The sequence below is a fragment of the Rhinopithecus bieti genome, unplaced genomic scaffold (genome assembly GCF_001698545.2).
Source record: "Rhinopithecus bieti isolate Rb0 unplaced genomic scaffold, ASM169854v2 scaffold_8678, whole genome shotgun sequence".
NCBI lineage: Eukaryota > Metazoa > Chordata > Mammalia > Primates > Cercopithecidae > Rhinopithecus > Rhinopithecus bieti.
The window spans coordinates 125,734-143,049 of record NW_016805777.1 but is presented as its reverse complement, the minus strand read 5'-3'; the positions used below and the strand labels follow the sequence as shown (position 1 = coordinate 143,049).

At 43.8% G+C, this 17,316-nt stretch overlaps 1 protein-coding gene and 1 long non-coding RNA gene across 3 annotated transcripts in view; one reads left to right on the top strand and one right to left on the bottom strand.

Moving 5' to 3' along the window:
• Window positions 1-7,906, top strand: part of LOC108530690 (uncharacterized) — an 81,331-nt gene extending 73,425 nt beyond the window's left edge. Inside the window, exons 3-4 of one of the 2 annotated variants that reach the window (XR_001885926.1) lie at window positions 2,781-3,161; window positions 7,198-7,906. This is a non-coding gene — a long non-coding RNA (uncharacterized LOC108530690). Of the gene's footprint in view, window positions 1-2,780; window positions 3,162-7,016; window positions 7,102-7,197 lie in introns of those variants that run through there. The other variant, XR_001885927.1, reaches the window with a different exon arrangement.
• The window catches only part of HEPHL1 (hephaestin like 1), a 79,068-nt gene extending 62,389 nt beyond the window's left edge, over window positions 1-16,679 (bottom strand). The window contains exon 1 of the mRNA XM_017873716.1: window positions 16,359-16,679. Within this exon, the coding sequence (XP_017729205.1) occupies window positions 16,359-16,657 (299 nt within the window). The 5' untranslated portion in view covers window positions 16,658-16,679. The remainder of the gene's footprint in view (window positions 1-16,358) is intronic.
• Between the last annotated feature and the right edge of the window lie 637 nt (window positions 16,680-17,316).

The following is a 17,316-nucleotide window of genomic DNA, read 5'->3' as shown; positions in this document are numbered from 1 at the left end:
AAAAGAAAGGAAGGAAGGAAGAAAGAGAAAGAAAGAAAGAAAAGAAAGAAAGAAAGAAAGAAAAGAAAGGAAGGAAGGAAGGAAGGAAGGAAGGAAGGAAGGAAGGAAGGAAGGAAGGAAGGAAGGAAGGAAGGAAGGAAAGAAAAGAAAAGAAAAGAAAAGAAAAGAAAAGAAAAGAAAAAGTTGATGTAGAAGACATTTTAAAGTTTTGGCAACTTGGCACCCACACTCCACTCTTTGAGGAGTGAGGAGTGTGCTGAGAGCGGGAGAGCACACCTTTCCCACTCTCGTTCTCTGTGCTTTGGGTGGTGCTCCATCCCCCAGTCCCACTGATGGAGCAAGTGCCTCAGGCTAGCCCAGGAGCATGCCAAGTTTCTCTAATAAGCTGTTGTTAGGGCAAGAATTGTGATCCAGGCCAATTGATATCATTCATCCCCCAGCCAGCCTACTCTGGGCCACCATGATTAGTTCAGGGACAGCCACAGTGTCTGGTTGGTTAAATCCGAGAAAATTTAGGGACTTGTGAAGCATCTCTTTCTTGTGTACTTGGAACTGGGACATGAGTCTGGAGCTTCAGGTCACCATAGAAGGAAGTTTATCTGAGAGTTGTTTGTTTCTCTAATCTCTTAAATTTCGCTATTGACTTTTTCCCCTCTAATCAACTCCTACTTGTTTTCATCATCGTATGACTGTTTCTTTTCATTTTTTTCTGTTTTTATTTTATTTTCTTTCACTTTCTATTCTTTCACTCAGTTCCAAGAATTTAATCATTCGTATAATTTATTCAAAAACTGTGTTAAGCACCTATCGGGAAGCTCTTCTCTTTTCTACTTTTCTGTGCCCCTAATATTTTTTCTGTTTTTCTTTTCTCCTTCCCAATTGTTTTCAAAGGAAACCTATCCCAGCCTTTCCCAAAGGAATTAATGTCTAACAGAGTATTCAAGCCACCCACTCTGGGCCAGAATGAGCAATTCATGCAGTTCTGTTCATTCCAGGTCCACCGTGAGTGTCCAGGTAATTCTAAGGTGGGTAGACCGTTGGATCTAGAAGACTGTAGAAGCTCTATTCTATGGCATTGGAGCCTGAAAAGTTGTGAGATGACTCAGGCCTCCCAAATTCCTCTAGAGTGTCCTGCACCAACTCTTCCCATTCCTCACCTCCCTCAGCATAGGGCACAATGATCCTCTCTGATTCTTCTCTCCCTTCTCCAAGTCAGAATCCTAGGCAGATGCCTTGGTCAGGCACCCTTGTCTAGTCCCAAGCCCCAGCCTCAGACATCAGCAGGTGGAGCTATAAACTCATTGACCCTTGGGGTTCAGCCTTTAACTGTACCTCAGTTGCATTCCTATTCTGTCCAGAGACAGACCCAGGGACAGTGCTCCTTCTGAGGTGGACATATTTCCTGGACCAAAGTATATAAAGTTTGTACTCATGTATGATTGTGTCACCCTAATGAAACAAGCCCTTAAGGGCTTCCGTGAACTTCAGGCATTTCAGTGGTGGTATAAAAGAAAAGTAATAAATAAAATTAAATTTAAAAGATACTTTCATGACCACTCTGGAGAGGGACCAACGGGAAGGCTCTGCCTACCTTTGTCATAGACTCTGGCTGCCCCCATCACCCTGCATGACTCCTTTAAGAACTCTGCCAGAAGATCCCATGGGCATTGCCTCAGTCTTGGTTAAGCTGGAAAACCATTCTGCTGACTTTCAACAAGTACAGATTGAGGATTTATAGCATGCAGAGTACTGGGCCAGATGTTTTGAGTGCAATAATGAAAAAGGTACAATCTCTAAATAAGTATGTTTGTAGTCAAGAGGAACAAAGCCTTCGTTACCTGCACAAAGGAAACGCTAAGAATTGTAGGAACAGAACATGTTATGGATATTTAGGACAGAGGGAGAGACACCTCAATACCTTGCTCAAGTAGAAGGAACAGCTTGAGAAAGGTGTTGAAGTGAGAGAATTAGAGGTCAGTTCAGGAAGTCACAGGCAGCTTTATAGGACCAGAAAATTTGCTAAGAGTGAAACTGTGGAGAAATTTGAGTGCTGGGCTAAGGCGTTTAGATTTAATTATATCTTCAACTAAGAGCTACTGAAGATTCTTAAACTGATGTATTTGACCAGATCTGTGTCTTGGGAAGACAATTTTGTAAGGATCCCATATCTGATTCCTCTTCATCATACCTGCCCACATGATTTTTCTCATCTGCTTCTGCTCACTGGATCAAGCCCCTTCCTTCCCCTCCACCTCTAAACACTGAGTCATTACATCTGTGTGCTCAGAAGGGCTCTGTTTAACTTCATGCCTGATTTCAGGGGGAGGGTGTTATTCCTTAGTATCTGATTCAGCTGGGCCTCCTACTCCCAGTGACCCAGGGTGGCATCTACTTGCCTGTCTAGTCTGGGACTTTCTTTGGTGAAGTTTTATTATCTTTCTTTACCTAAATGTCATCTTTTCTGCATTTCTCTCCCTTCTTTCTGACAAGGTGCAGACCTGCTGACAAATAGGGTTTACAGCCACATTCCTCTGTTGATGGAGTCACGCCAGGTCTGATAGCCCTTGTATTAAATAATGAATCTTTGTTAGCTTCATTAAGATTGGGAAAAACACTATAGATCCAAAAGATAAAGAGATCTTTTCAGGGCTTCATCTGCATTTCCTCAAAGAGATGATCACGTTAGTATACGATGACTCAGGCACAAACTCCGAAGCAGCTGCTACTCCAAAGTTCCTAAGCAGTCTTAGTAATAAATGGTGGCTTTTCCCACCCTGCAGGTTTTCGGGATGATGGAGCTAGAGGTCAACATGTGGAGTAGCCTGGAATCCATCCCTGCGTGGAGCAGAAGACGGGAACAACCCTAGAAGGTGGAAGAATCACTTAGGCAGACGGAGGAAAGGGCACCTGAGTCAAGCTGGGGAGAAGGATCCACAGGTTCAAACCAAAGCAGAAAAAGTCCTCTTTGAAGCAACAGCTTTTCTCTCCAGCCTCATTTCCTCCCTGTTTGCCCCAACTCCCAGGTCCCTGTGCTTCTGCCAGATCAGACACTTTCTTCTTGGTACACACCATGTCCTTTCAGCATTTTAAGACTTCTGCACATTCTTTTTCCTGGGCCTCCATGGTCTTCCTCATTCTCTACTTGCCAAGCACCCTTTGAGGTAGGTTCACACTCTTCCTCTTTTCCTCCTGTCTACATACACAGTGCTCTGTTCGTGTGCTAATAATGGTACTCACCAAAGTGTGTTACAGTGCGATATGCACATCTCTGGTTTGTGAGCTCATTGAAGACAAAACCCCTTTAAACATCCTTTTTATTCCTAAGCCCCAGCAACTTGCCTGGCAGAGTTGGTGTTTAATGGCTTTGGCACTCAAAAGCAAACAAATAAGTGTGAGTTTGTCCCCATATTGGCAAGCTAAAGCTGGGATAGTGTTGCAAACTCTATTTGCTGAAAAGCATAGATTGCCATATTTGAATACCCTCTAGGTCCAGGATAGCCAATAAATTTTACTTTGTGCACCAAATCTGATTGGTGGCAATTGCTTAGAAAAGAAGTCAAGGTTGAGTTCAATGAGAGAAGAATGCCATGATCCACACTAGATGTCTCCTGTGGATATGAGGCTGGGGGCACTCCAGGCATATAGTTGCTCTTCTTGCCCTACACAAATGGTCAGGCCACACAATACTCCAGAGTCTTCGAGTCCTCTCTACACCTGGATGACACCATATCTTACTACTGGGAGAACACACACTGAATTGTTTTCTCATAGTGGCAATGGTTAGGGAATAAGCCACCCATATTCATTTACTAGGCCCTCCTTATAACCAAAATACATAAAGTATTTATCTAATGATTCCTGGGTCCAGGGTACAGTTTATGCCCATCAGAAAATATCCAGTGAACATCTCTCAGAAATTCAACATATGAACCTTGTTACCAGCAGCAAATTCATACGGGCCTGCAGCAACCTAAATCCTTGCCTCCTCAGAAGAAAGAATTCAACTAAGGGGCATAACGCAGAAGAAGAGACCAGGGCAAATTTTAGAGCAGGAATGAAAATTTATTAACAAGCTTTAGAGTAGGAACAAAAGGAAGGAAAGTACACTTGGAAGAGGGCCAAGCGAGCAACTTGAAAGACAAGCGCGCAGTTTGACCTTTTGACTTGGGGTTTTATACGTTGGCATACTTCCGGGCTCTTGAGTCCCTTCTCCCCTGATTCTTCCCTTGGCATGGGTTGTCCATATGTGCAGTAGCCTGCCAGCACTTGGGAGATGAGCATGTGCAGTGTGTTTGCCGGAGCTGTACGCATGCTCACGTGAGGCATTCTTCCCTTACCGGTGGAATGTCCCTGGAAGGTCATATACCAGTTAAACTCTGCTATTTTGCCCCTCAATGAACTTGCTTGAGCCCATTTGCCTAACTCCTGAGATCTTATCAGGAAGCTGCTGATCACCAGTTTCAGGTTTCTTCTATCTATACGGAGACTGCCTTTCCCTGGCACTGACTGTGACCAATTATTATTTTAGAGAGACAGTTAACAACTGCCTGCCCATCGCCTGATGGTTACCTAACATTCCTGGTCAGGCAGACCCCTCTCCTGCCCTGCTCATGCCTGACTAGCTACCTATTATAACAATCTTTTTTTTTTTTTTTTTTTGAGATGGAGTCTTGCTCTGTCGCCCAGGCTAGAGTGCAGTGGCCGGACCTCAGCTTACTGCAAGCTCTGCCTCCCGGGTTCAGGCCATTCTCCTGCCTCAGCCTCCCAAGTAGCTGGGACTACAGGCACCCGCCACCTTGCCCGGCTAGTTTTTTTGTATGTTTTAGTAGAGACGGGGTTTCACCGTGTTAGCCAGGATGGTCTCGATCTCCTGACCTCGTGATCCGCCCGTCTCGGCCTCCCAAAGTTCTGGGATTACAGGCTTGAGCCACTGCGCCCAGCTATTATAACAATCTTATAGGCTTCAGTTTGCTGGGTATGCCTCCCAAAAACTGTTGGGACCTGCTAACAAATGGGGTTTACAGCCACCTTGACATTTTCTAATTTGTAAACTGAAGCTTACAGCACAGCAAAATTAAAAAGAAAAGAATTTAAAGAGAGCACAGCAAGGTTTAAAAGTCAAGCTAAAAAGTGATTATCACTCCCGCTCTCTAACCAGCTGAGGTATCCAGCCTGCCCCAAACCACCTAATAAAACCATAAGCCAGGTCAAAACTATCAGCAACAAAGCCTCTTTTAATGAAGCAGGCCCTGGCCTCAGAGGTTGGAGAATCCCCCAGGGTCTTCAGCTGAGCCAGATTAAGGGGTAGAGCAGTTGGGTCTTAGATCTAAAGGGCACTGGAACATGACTGGGGAGCTGGAAGCATTGCAGGGTGAATAAAATTCACTGGGAATGACATTGAAGGTGGAGAAAATTGCAACCTCTGGAACTTCTGTGGGGTAAGCATTGTATGTCATTGGAAAGGAGGCTTTGGTTAGCTGTTTGAGATGGGGTTTGGGAGGTGGGGAAAGAGACCCCAAAGGTTATGCTCGAATACTAACAGGTGGCCACAAAAATCTGTTCCAAGGATAATTGGTCCAGTGAACTGTAGAGTGGACCGCTTTTTGCTTGCAGCCAAAGGGAGGTAAGAACGGTCACCACCAGGCCACTTTCTCCTCTCCTCAGTACTCAGCCTCTCCTATAGATGAAGGAGATCCATGCTATTTATCTGCCCAAAGCACCCGATTATTAACCTTCCCAGGGTTAACCCTATCCCACCCTTGATGTGGAGTCCGTGGTAGGGAGGAGGTTCTGGGACAAGAAGGAACCCATGGGTGTAGAACCCCCATGGAGAAGCCAGAGATGGGCCTGACTAGAGAAGAACCCCAGGAATCATGGGGCAAGACCTCCCAGAGGCAGCAGCAATGCTTTCTCTCCCCCAACTACTAGGTTCAGCTTCCAATCCAAACAATATGATCAAGACAGGAATCCTGTTTTAAAAATTAGAGAATGGTTTTGATAGCAAAAGCCTGGAAAGACCAAAATGTTCTTCAACTGCAGCTGGGTAAATAAATGATGGCATTCATGCCACATACCCATAAGAAAAGAATAAGGTGGTCTACAAGTACTAATATGGCATGATCACCAAGACGCTAATAAAAAAAAAGCAAATTGCAGAGCCGAATGTAAAGTATTATCCCGTGTGTGTGTGTGTGTGTGTGTGTGTGTGTGTGTGTGTGTGTGTTTAACGATGCACATTTACCTATATGCAAACAATACATCTGGAAAGTGACCAGGGAAACAAAGTGTTGCCTCCAGATTATGAGACTGAAGCCACAGGTAGGAAGGAGGACAGATGAGAATTTTACTTTCATTCATTCTCTTTTATACTGTTGTGATGGGAGAGGCAGTTATTCTGTACCTACAAATTCAATACTAAAAACAAGCTCATATTTTATTGAAAAAAAGAAGTCCCAGGCTGTTTGGCCACCAAGGGGCCAACATTCTCTTGCATGCCTTCTATTTCTAAAAACAAAACTGCCACAACAAAGGGTGTTGTTGGATTGAGTTGTGCTCTGCAAGGGGATTGGCCTCTGGAGCAGAGAGCATGGCATCTGCTCACTGAGTTGGAGGGAAGAGAATCCCTGCTCAGTCTCTGGCTTGCCAACTCTCCTCTCAGGCATTGAGGCTGAAGCCTTGGGCCTATCAACACTTTGGGTCTCTTGTATCCAAGCATCCACCAAGCCTGCATGTGTCCACCCAGGAGCAAGAGTTAGCCCTCTCCCATTCTATAAGGCAAAGACTTACACTTCCCTGTGCAAGAGAATGGCATATAAAAGTTGGGATGCCTGACCCTGGACCTTTATAATAGAGGCTGTTACATTTCTCAGTCCTTGCTTGCAACTTGGAATAGTCATGTGACATAATTGTAGGCAATCAGATGTAAGCAGAAGTCATTCAATGATACTTCTCCAGGTGTAGCTGGAAGACACCCTTTTTATCCTCTTCTCTTCCCTTTATTCATGCCTGAAATGTAGATATGATGACTGGAGCTCCAGCAGCCATCTTGAGATAATGAGGAAGAGGCTCACACCCTAGGGATGGTCAAGTGAAAGCCAAAAGGAACCTGGGACCCAGATGATTGCCAACCTCTGGCTCTCTTTTATGTAAGCAGTAATAATAAATCTTTAATCGATTTAAACCACTTCTGTTTTTTAGGATTCTGTTAACAAGTACCTGAATACAACTCCTGATTAAACAGGCTGTTCAAAAGGAGAAGGAAGAGGAAGAGGAAGAGGCAGAGGAAGAATTGAGTCATCCCCAAGCTTGCCAATAAGCCTCAGATTTGCCCAGTTTTATAGCTGACAATGGGTCACCCAGTAAGGTGGCACAGCAAGGATTAATTCAGAATCTCTGGTATGCTCTCTGGGTTCAGCCTGATGTGTAAAAAGCTATAACATAAAACTATTATTCATAGGATCTTATCATTCCAACAGGTCCTGCAGGGAAGGATGGACATTGGACTCTACTTCTCTACCCTGTTCTCCCACCACGCACATGAAGACACAAAAGTACACACACATGCAAATGCATGTGGAGCATACATCTCACATCTTCACATACGTACTGCTGCTTTTAATCTGCTAAAATGTCCTGACCCCACCTCTGCCCAAGACCTTTCTCCATCACCTCCACAAGACTAGGTCTTACCATGAGTTATTTGGCAAAGGCACCCAAATAAGAGACAAAATAAGTATCAGGAGGGGCAGTGAAGTGTTTGCTGAGTCCCTGTAGGGACTGCAGCATTTATTATATATGCTTCATATTTTGGCACTGAGTTATACATTGACTGTTTTTCATGTTCCTGGACATGTATGTCTTATCACCTATACAGCCAATAGTCACCCCAAGGGGGAATTGGGTTTTCTTTTTTTTTTTTGAGACTGAGTCTCACTCTGTCGCCCAGGCTGGAGTGCAGTGGCTGGATCTCAGCTCACTGCAAGCTCCGCCTCCCCGGTTCACGCCATTCTCCTGCCTCAGCCTCCCGAGTAGCTGGGACTACAGGGGCCCGCCACCTCGCCTGGCTAGTTTTTTTGTATTTTTTAGTAGAGACGGGGTTTCACCGGGTTAGCCAGGATGGTCTCGATCTTCTGACCTCATGATCTGCCCGTCTCGGCCTCCCAAAGTGCTGGGATTACAGGCTTGAGCCACCGCGCCCGGCCTGGGGTTGGGTTTTCTAAAGCAGTGGTTCCCAAATGTCCACCCATATACCACTTGCATCAAAATCATTTGGAACATTTGCCAAATTTTTATTCTCAGGCGATGGAATCAGACTTTCTACTGGCAAGACCATGGCATCTGTATTTTTCCTAAGATCACCAAATGATTCCTGTAGTAGAACTTTTCAGGGCTTGCCTATTCTAATTCTTCTTTCCTCCTAACCAAAGAAGACCACAATGATTCTGCTTTTGCAAGTTAGATGGGCCGTAGTGTTCTGGCAAATGGGCTGTGAGTGGAAATGCTATGTGTCACTTCTGGGTCGGGGCATTTAATTATTATTGCAAGACCCTGTCCTCCTTTACTGCGGGAGGAGCCTCCTGCTTAGACAGTGAAGAGAACCCATAGCTTCCTCCTTGTCCCAGAACTTCTTCCCCTTCACTGACTCCACATCAAGAGTAGGACAGGGTTGACCCGTGAAGGTGCCCTAGGAAGATACTTAACACAAAACAAAAACTACAGTAACTGATAAAAATTTATTGAGGCTGGGTGTGGTGGCTCACGCCTAATCCCAGCATTTTGGGAGGCCAAGGCAGGAGGATCACTTAAGGCTAGGAGTTTAAGACTAGCCTGGGCAATATAGTGAGATCCTGTCTCTATTCTTTTTTAACTAATAGGAGAAAAAACCTTGAAAGTAAAAAAAAGAAGTGGGAAGGGATAGAAGTAAGAGAAGAGAAAGCAGTTTGTTTTAGTGTCTACACAGCAAACCAGCCATTGAGAACATATTATGCATTTGTAACAGTAGAACAGAAACTCCAGCTCCTTTGAGTTCTATAAAATGCAAATTTGCCCGAGAAACAAAGTAAGGAAGTAACTTCAAGGGAGCCATCCCCAAGAAGCAGCCTCCATTTTAAATGGAGTATATTCATTAGAATGTCACATTGGTGAGCCATCAGTTGTTCATTGCGTAGCCATAGCGAGGGGCTGAGCAATCACTATCCCTCAAGAATATTTTCAATCTGCATTCTAACATCTTGACTCAAGCTAAGGAGGTGTCTACTTCCTGCTGCAAAGGAATCCAGTGAGTCCAGGAAGGTTAACATTAGCAACTGCCTTAAAGACAAGATGGGGACTTGGAACATTACATTGCCAAGTGCCTGGGGCAAATCCTGTGGAGGGAGATATCTTCCAAAAGCAGGGGACATTAATCATTATCAGAACAAACCTGCCCTTGGGAATCCCCTACACAGTGCAGAGTTGGACTTCCAGGTTAGATTCTCAGGAGTTCGTAGCTTGCAGGGGTGTAAACCACACCAGCAATCCCATGACCCCTGCATCTTTTAGAGGGATGTTTTCCGATCGCTTCCTTGGAGCAATTGCTGATCATCTACTATGTCTGGAACATAAAACTAGAAGCTGGGGCCGAGATGTATTAATCTCAGTCCCTACATGCAAGAGTTTTACCATCTAGTTGGGAAACAAAACATAGGCATTTGACAATAAACACACAGTTTTACAATGTTAACTGCCAACTCTACTGTCCAGAGCCCACATGTTTGTGGAGAGGGCAGGGAAATACAGGATGAAGATAAACTGCAAAATAACGTTAGAAGAGAGTGTGGTCAGAGCCAACCTGTGAGATCATAAGATGTCACAATAAGGACAAGAAATATTGTCTGAGCTTGAGAAGGAACATTCTTCACCAAGAAGAAAAAAGGATGAGATTGAGACAAGTGCCACTTGTCAAAAGGAAGGGTGGAGACAGAGATTGCACATTCAATTTGGTGAAGCTGCACCCTCCCTATTAGATGAACAATTTTTAATAGCATCTGGATGATGTGCTTCTATATACATTCTTTCACTCTGGGTCCCCTGGCACCACCTATGTCTTGGGTCCTTGCTTTTCACTCTTCATTTCCACAGAAGCCCTTCAGCGCATACACAAGGCATTTTCAAAACAAATGGCATGATGAGGGGGAAGGAGAATGAGCTTGAATCCCAACTCTCTCACTTGCTGGTTGTAAAATGGGGAAGAGACTTAACCTCTCTGAACCCAGTTTCCTCTGCTGTAAACTGGTGACCGCGGTAGAGCTATCATAAGGATTCAGTGAGAAGAAGTGGAGCCCCACACGCAGCAACGGGGATAGTGGTGCTGAATCAATGACATTTATGATTATTTCTGGTCAAGTGTAAAGCTTTGTTAGAAAAGAGGAAAATGTGACTAACCAACATCTTTCCCCTGGGGCACCTGCTCTCCAGAGAACCCTGTGAGACAGCAGAGCTACCATGAGAGCTGATCAAGTGCTCTCAAGGGGCAGGCACTGTGTCTGAGTATCTGTAGATCCTAAGTCCCAAAGATAACTCCACAGTCCTCATCCACAGAAACTTATTGGAAAAATGGGTCTTTGCAGATGTGATTAACTTAAGGATCTTGAGATGGGGAGATCATCCTGGGTTAGCTGGGTGGGCCCTAAATGCCATCAAAAGTGTCCTTATAAGTAAGAGGCAAAGATAGGCTAGACACACACACAGAGAACAAGATGATATGAAAATGGAAGCAGAGATCAGAGTGATGCAGCCACAGCCAAGGAATGCTGGCAGATGCCAGAACCTGGAAAAGTCAACGAATGGCCCCTCCCTTAGAACCTCCAGAGGCAGTGTGGCCCTGCCAACACGTTCAGTTCAGACTTCTGGCCTCCATAACTGGGGGAGAATAAATTGCTGTTGTTTGAAGTCACCTAGTTTGTGGTAATATGTTATAGCAGCCACAGGAAACTAATACACTCTCAAAGCAAGTACTATCGCTATCCCTGTTTTACTGATGAGAAAACTGAGGCAAAGAGTGATTGAATTACTCACCCATAAAGTAGGACAAGAATTTTAAATGTAACAGTTGATGCCAGAGCCCTATACTTTACCAGCAAACTGGTCTGCCACAGCATCTCCCTCAGACCAAGGCTGGGCTACACTTGGCTGGGGAAATCCTCCCGATGCCCCCTGATCTCCCTCTCAGGTACGGAAGATTGGTCACCCCACTTCATGGTGTGCTAACCTTTTAAAGCAATGCATGGAGCATAGTAAATACTCAGTGACACTTAGCTAACTTATTATACTGTCAATGAGTTATCTTTCAGATCCTGCTAACCAGGCCTTGGGGGCCCATCATATGGAGGTGGAAAAAGGAAGACAGGGACTAAGAGGATGCCTGTGAATCCTGGAAAACAGGGGAGAACTGAGGTAGAGGAGGGTAGCAGGGACTGCCAGCTGCCTTGCAATATTCATGCTCCTCTTCTTTCTTAGTGTCAGAGGCAAATTCTATCTTTATTCAGGCAGAAAAGCACACAGCTGAAAGATTATATTTTTTCAAGTTCTTTTTGTGGCTATGCATATCCAATGAGATGTAAGTAAAATCAGTTGGGTAGGGTTTCAGTGAGAACCCTTTAAAAGGCAGATGCAGCAAAAATTGTTCTGCTTCTACCTTTTCCCTTCCTCTCTTTCTCCCTGGAATATAGACATGACGGCTGGAGATCCAGCAGCAATCTTGTGACCATGAATGTGCTTGAGGAGGGAAACCACATAGGGTTTAAAGCACATAAATTAAGGATGGTGGATCAGAAATATAGAAAGCCCCTGAGATCCTATTATACCATCTATCCCACCAGCCTTGGACTGCCCACCTCCGGATTCTTCTACAAATGAATACAAAATCCTAATTTGTTAAAGACATTATACTCCAGTCTCTAGTGGCAGCTAGAAACAATCACTCACTGATATAGGGTATAACAGCAGCTCCAAGAGATTCATATGGCATCAGTCTAAACAAAATATTTTTGGTGCTGATAAGACAGAAGTTGAGGTTTGAAAGTTACCATTTGTTTAGACTATGCACTAACCAGATGATATTCTTTTCTTTATTTCAAAGCTCACAAAAACCTCTGTCTCCTCCCTGCTTCCCCTCAGTTGGTCCTTCTTCAGATAGATGTGTGAGTTCTCTCTCACACCCGTCCTAGGGCCTGCTTCTTAGAATAGTCAAAGCCCCTTGCCACCCACTGGGCTGATGCAGTGATGTGGCTGGGTCAACTAACAGACCCTACAAACTTGGGGTTTGAACAGGGGCTAGCCTCATTTATGTTTAAGCGCAGTTCCACCCATGAGTTAGCATCTGTGAAAACCCTGCATTTCACTGGGAAGAAAATGCCAGAATGTGTGTTGATTGTCTAATGGGGTCTATGGTAAGAACTGTGGCTTTAAATAAGATGACCCCACTCTAGTTCCATTAAAGACCAGGTTTCACCACCAAACGCACACCTTAATTAAGCACTTTATGAGCCTGAGCAGGACTGGTATAAATAGATCAAAATACTGACACCATCCCCAGGCAACTCAAAGGAGCCTGGTGCCCCCATTTACTCCAGGGAGGAGGAGAAGTATATTTATCTGGAGAAAATATTTCTAAATAGAATCTAACTCCTAAATCCTATACTTTCTAGGAAACATTAGTGATTATAGACTCAATTATATTTTTGAACCCTATAATCAAGCAAAGGTGCCAAGTAGGAAAGTTAAATTGCACCATCTAAGGGCTACAGAGTCTCAGTGAAATGATTTCAGTTCATTTCTGATCTCATCCTTGTGCATCAGGATGTGCGTAACTTTGGTTTCCAAATGTTTTTACATTACCGAAACTTTGGCACCCACCATCTTTTTCCCCAGATTTTGCCCATTGCCCTTATTCAAAGATGAAGCAACCAGAACAACTCATTTGATAAGGTGATTCGTTTTTACTTCAATGATTTTGAATGCCTGCCCTGTGCTAGATCCTCCAAGGGATACTGTCAATGACAAAGCTCATGTAGGGAAGGGGGATTATTAAATTTATGCCCAAACTTCTTATCTATCATCATGGTGTTTCACTGTAGCTGCAGACATGACTGATGTACATCAAGCAATTAGAGGGCAATGCAGAGGGAAGAAAATGCAGTGTCTAAGTTCATGATAAAGACCCCAAGCTCCATGAGTGGTTAGGAAGGAAACAGATCAGAACAAGCCAGGGTCATGGGGGAAAGCTTCATGTATGAAGTGAGGAATTGGAGATTCTTAAAGGACAGGGGAAAAAATGGAGAAAGAAAAATACAGATTACTTCAAAAGTTGTCACATAGGTCCACAATCAGTCCCACGTCTTCTCTAACTCTAATTTCTAGGACTGAACATTTGCAAATCATCTCTCTCCTTTCATTCACCATTGCAAAAATCTTTCTAGAACTGGCAAGTCAGGTAAGATATTTTTCATTCAGTTTCAAAATTATTTCTAATGCTTTGGCGTTACACTTCTCAAGTGACTCTATGGATTACATTTCAACTCCCTTCTTACACAGATTAAAGAAAGTGATATTCAGAGAGATTATGTGACATGTTCAAGATTACACACCAAGTTGGGCAAAGTAAGTGCTAGAAGTCAGGTCTCCAGATTTCTATTTCAGGTTCTTTCCACTCATGGTGGAATTCTGAGCACCTGGCTCTCCTGGTCCTTTAAATATCAGACATTTGTCCAAGTGTGAATATCCCAAACAGCAGATTGTCCTCGGAAAGGCAGCCTATTCACCCTCCAGGAGGCTGAGTGAGCAGCATGATTACATCATCCACGATGGCTCCTTGCTGCTCCTCAGGAAATGGCACAACACAGAGCATACACACTGAACTCCACTTATGTCCCAGTCACAGCATCTTCACATACACCCAGGATGTGTATCTTGTGGTCCACAAGCAATGTCAGCCACCTATGACAGCCCTACCTTTTTAGGAACTTGCCTGAGCCACCTACCACGACCACTAGCACTGATGGGATTGCTGATAAAAACAAGTATCCTGATGGGATCACTGATAAAAGCCAATATCCACTGCATACTCACCTGGATTTCCCTTCCAAGAGTTAGCAGTCAGTCTGACACAAACTCTGTCCCTTTGTATACCAGAAAGAAATGTTTGGGGACCTTGGCATTCTAGATATGACACCTTAGCATACCAGTCGCCTCTTAGAACAAATGCACTCTCATATGGGACCATGCATTTTGACATCATCTCACTCAAATCTGATGCCAAACCATCTGTTTTCATCATGCCTATTTTCTTTTTTCACCATAGCAAATTTTATGTTTTACTGTACTTTCATCAAAGCACCATCTTCTGGTTGCAATGATCAAAAGAGGCCCCAACTTCTTCCAGCAACCCACTTTGTGAAAACAGCATTGTGGTATTTGAGTATTTATGATTCTTTGGTGTTTTGAATGAACCCAGATAACTTGTTTGGTCACTGACTGCCAGTGATCCCTTTCAATATGCTTCTAGGAAGAGTGACAAAAGAGACTAAATGTGCCTTTGGCAAAAATTAGGACTTTCTGGAAAGTTCTTATTACTGTGATCCCTGGCTTCCCTCAAAGTTGCTTTAATTTACTGGGGAAGGATCACCTTTACCAAGAAACAGGTTGTGTGGTGAAAAGAAATATGGGCTGTGGAACCAAAGCAATGTGAGTTTGGTGCTACCATTTACTCTATAAACTCTGGCAAGTATTTAACCTCAGAGCCTTGGTTCCTGGTTCATAAAATGAGAAAAATATCTGCAAGCAGTAATGAATTGAAAAATCCCTCATAGAATTTTTGGGTCAAAACAAATGCCCATACACAGTTATAGTGACATGGGCATTTTAGGAAGAAGACAGAATTTCTGTGCATGTTAATCTTATGGAAAGGCAATCCAGTATCACATTTAAACGCTATATTCATTACACTCAGTGTACACATTTTCAACATTCTTATCCCCAGTAGCTGCTCACATTGACCGTTTCCTACTGAGCCATCTCTGAGAATAGCAGAGCTCTATTTGTAGAGAAGGCTCCTGGCATTTTGGGTACCCTTTCAATCCCATAGTTATTCATCACACTAAAGACACCACCACCAATGGTCAGCAGATGTGGGATTGAAAGCAAACAAGAGTTTCCTTTGGAAATAGCCCTGCAGACATTATATTTCCTGGTACAAAGCTTGAGGAAAAGTCTTCCTTGGCAGCTTGTCTGGCATAGGCTTTATCTTTGGTAAACGAAACATGACTATACCACCTTTGTGTTGTTAGAAAACTTGGAAGCTGTATTTCCAAGCCAACTGGATCTTTGGTCTTTCCTCAAAGACAAGGGGCCCTGGCTCTTAAAGACTTATTGGTAGGCCCTGTGCTGTTCCGGAATTTTATCAACTAAACTCATCTTTAGGAAATGGAACATGGATGCTGAATGCAATTGGTTCTGCCTATCAGAAAAGAAGCAGGCATTCAAATATCCAACAGAGGTTGCCAAAATATCTCAAAAGATGTTCTACTAACCGCAAAGTTGAAAATAGCATGGCAGCTTCTGGAGTCAGGAGGTGACTTCAGAGGGAGATCCATGAAACAAACTAGATAGTTAAGATATTAGGCCCTGGAGGGGGCAGGGAACAAGGGTTATTTTCTGCCCCAAATTAAAAATCAGGAACATAGAATACCGTGGCGCCATCTCACCTAGCTATGCTATGGGTTCTGGGATAAGAGATTGCCCTTAGCATGAATGACTTGGAGCTGGAATAAACTTTTTACCAGTGAAAGAGCTATCTCTAAGTAGACTCAAGGAAACTCTGAAAATAGCAGGCAAATCTCCTGTGACTTCCCTCTCTTTTAAATATTAAAAAACATGGCTTAGCATACTTATCTTCAATTATGATGTTTCATTCCAAAAATACAAACTAAGAAAACACTGTGTTTTAACAGTAAGGAATTCTTGAAATTTCTCAAATCTTCATCCCAAGTGTTGTCATTTAAAAACAAAAACAAATAAACAAACAGAATCCCCCAGAAGTTACTAATAGTGCCTGGTGAAAATTGTCAAACACCTGGTTGTGTATATGCCTCTTCGCAGGCAAGGCTGTTAATAGGTGGCTCAACAAATATATGGAGCTATGAATATCTCTTCCAAATTTCATACCCATCCATACTAGGGCTCTTCAAGCAAAAAAAACAAAACATCTTCTCTTGGTCTAGATAAACTCACCCCAATTACAAGTACCCAAGAAATACAACCTTCCCCATGCAGAGTCAAAAGAGGCCAAACCTGGGAGTCAAAAGGACCCTAAGTTCACTCACTTGTCTTCCGTGAAACTTTTCCCAGTAATAACATTCTTCCCTTGGGGTACATAGTTCCAGTATTCTTCCACAATCCCAATGTAGTATGTTCTGGTAACTGCGCCAACCAGCCCAGACAGACCCAGGAATGTGAGGAGAAAGATGCAGCCAGCCGGCTGCTTCCGAGGCATTTGTGGATGTAACTCAAGCAGGCAGGCAGCCTGCACAGGGGACAAATCTGTTGGTCCCTCCCCCTCACTCAGCTCCTCCTCCTCAGGTAGCTTGGGGTTGGGGTAGAGGCAGAGGTTGAGGACTTGCATAAGCAAAGCAAGCTCGATGGGGGTGTTGCTTTGACAACAACACTTTTGCCAGCCATCCAAGAAATGTGTAACTGGCTTATTTATTTACTGCCCAAGCCAACAGGCCTGTTTCTGTAAGTTTCGGTACCGTGCTCTGACATCAGTCATTTGTCAGCCAGGATGACAGTATGACAACTTGGGCTGATGGCTTTCCCCCACCCCTTCTTCTTCTTTTCTTTTCCACACCTCTTACAGGAGCACATTAAAATCTGAAAAGTGAGCTGGCCTGAGTGGAGCATCAGGAAATACTCCAGGCACTAAAGAAGGCCTCATCTCTGCCGGGACGGTAGAGGAAGTGACATAATCACCATCCAGCTTGTTTTATGAGGCTACATGAAACCACAAACTAACATCACAAAGTTCATCACAACAACATAAAACCCTACTAATCCTTCATTGGCTCGTGTACCATCTCCCCCATATTCTCTCAAATCCTACCAGCAAAAATGAGAAGGTTGACTGCTCAGTTCAGCCAAAATGTTAGCGGCCACCACCTCCACACAGGGAGCTGCCTTTCTTGGGATAAATGAAAATGATGATGGGGGAGTACCCTTCAGACACATGGAGACAAAATTCAGTAACAGGTGAAAAAGGCTGGGCCATTCTTCTGTGTCTTCTAA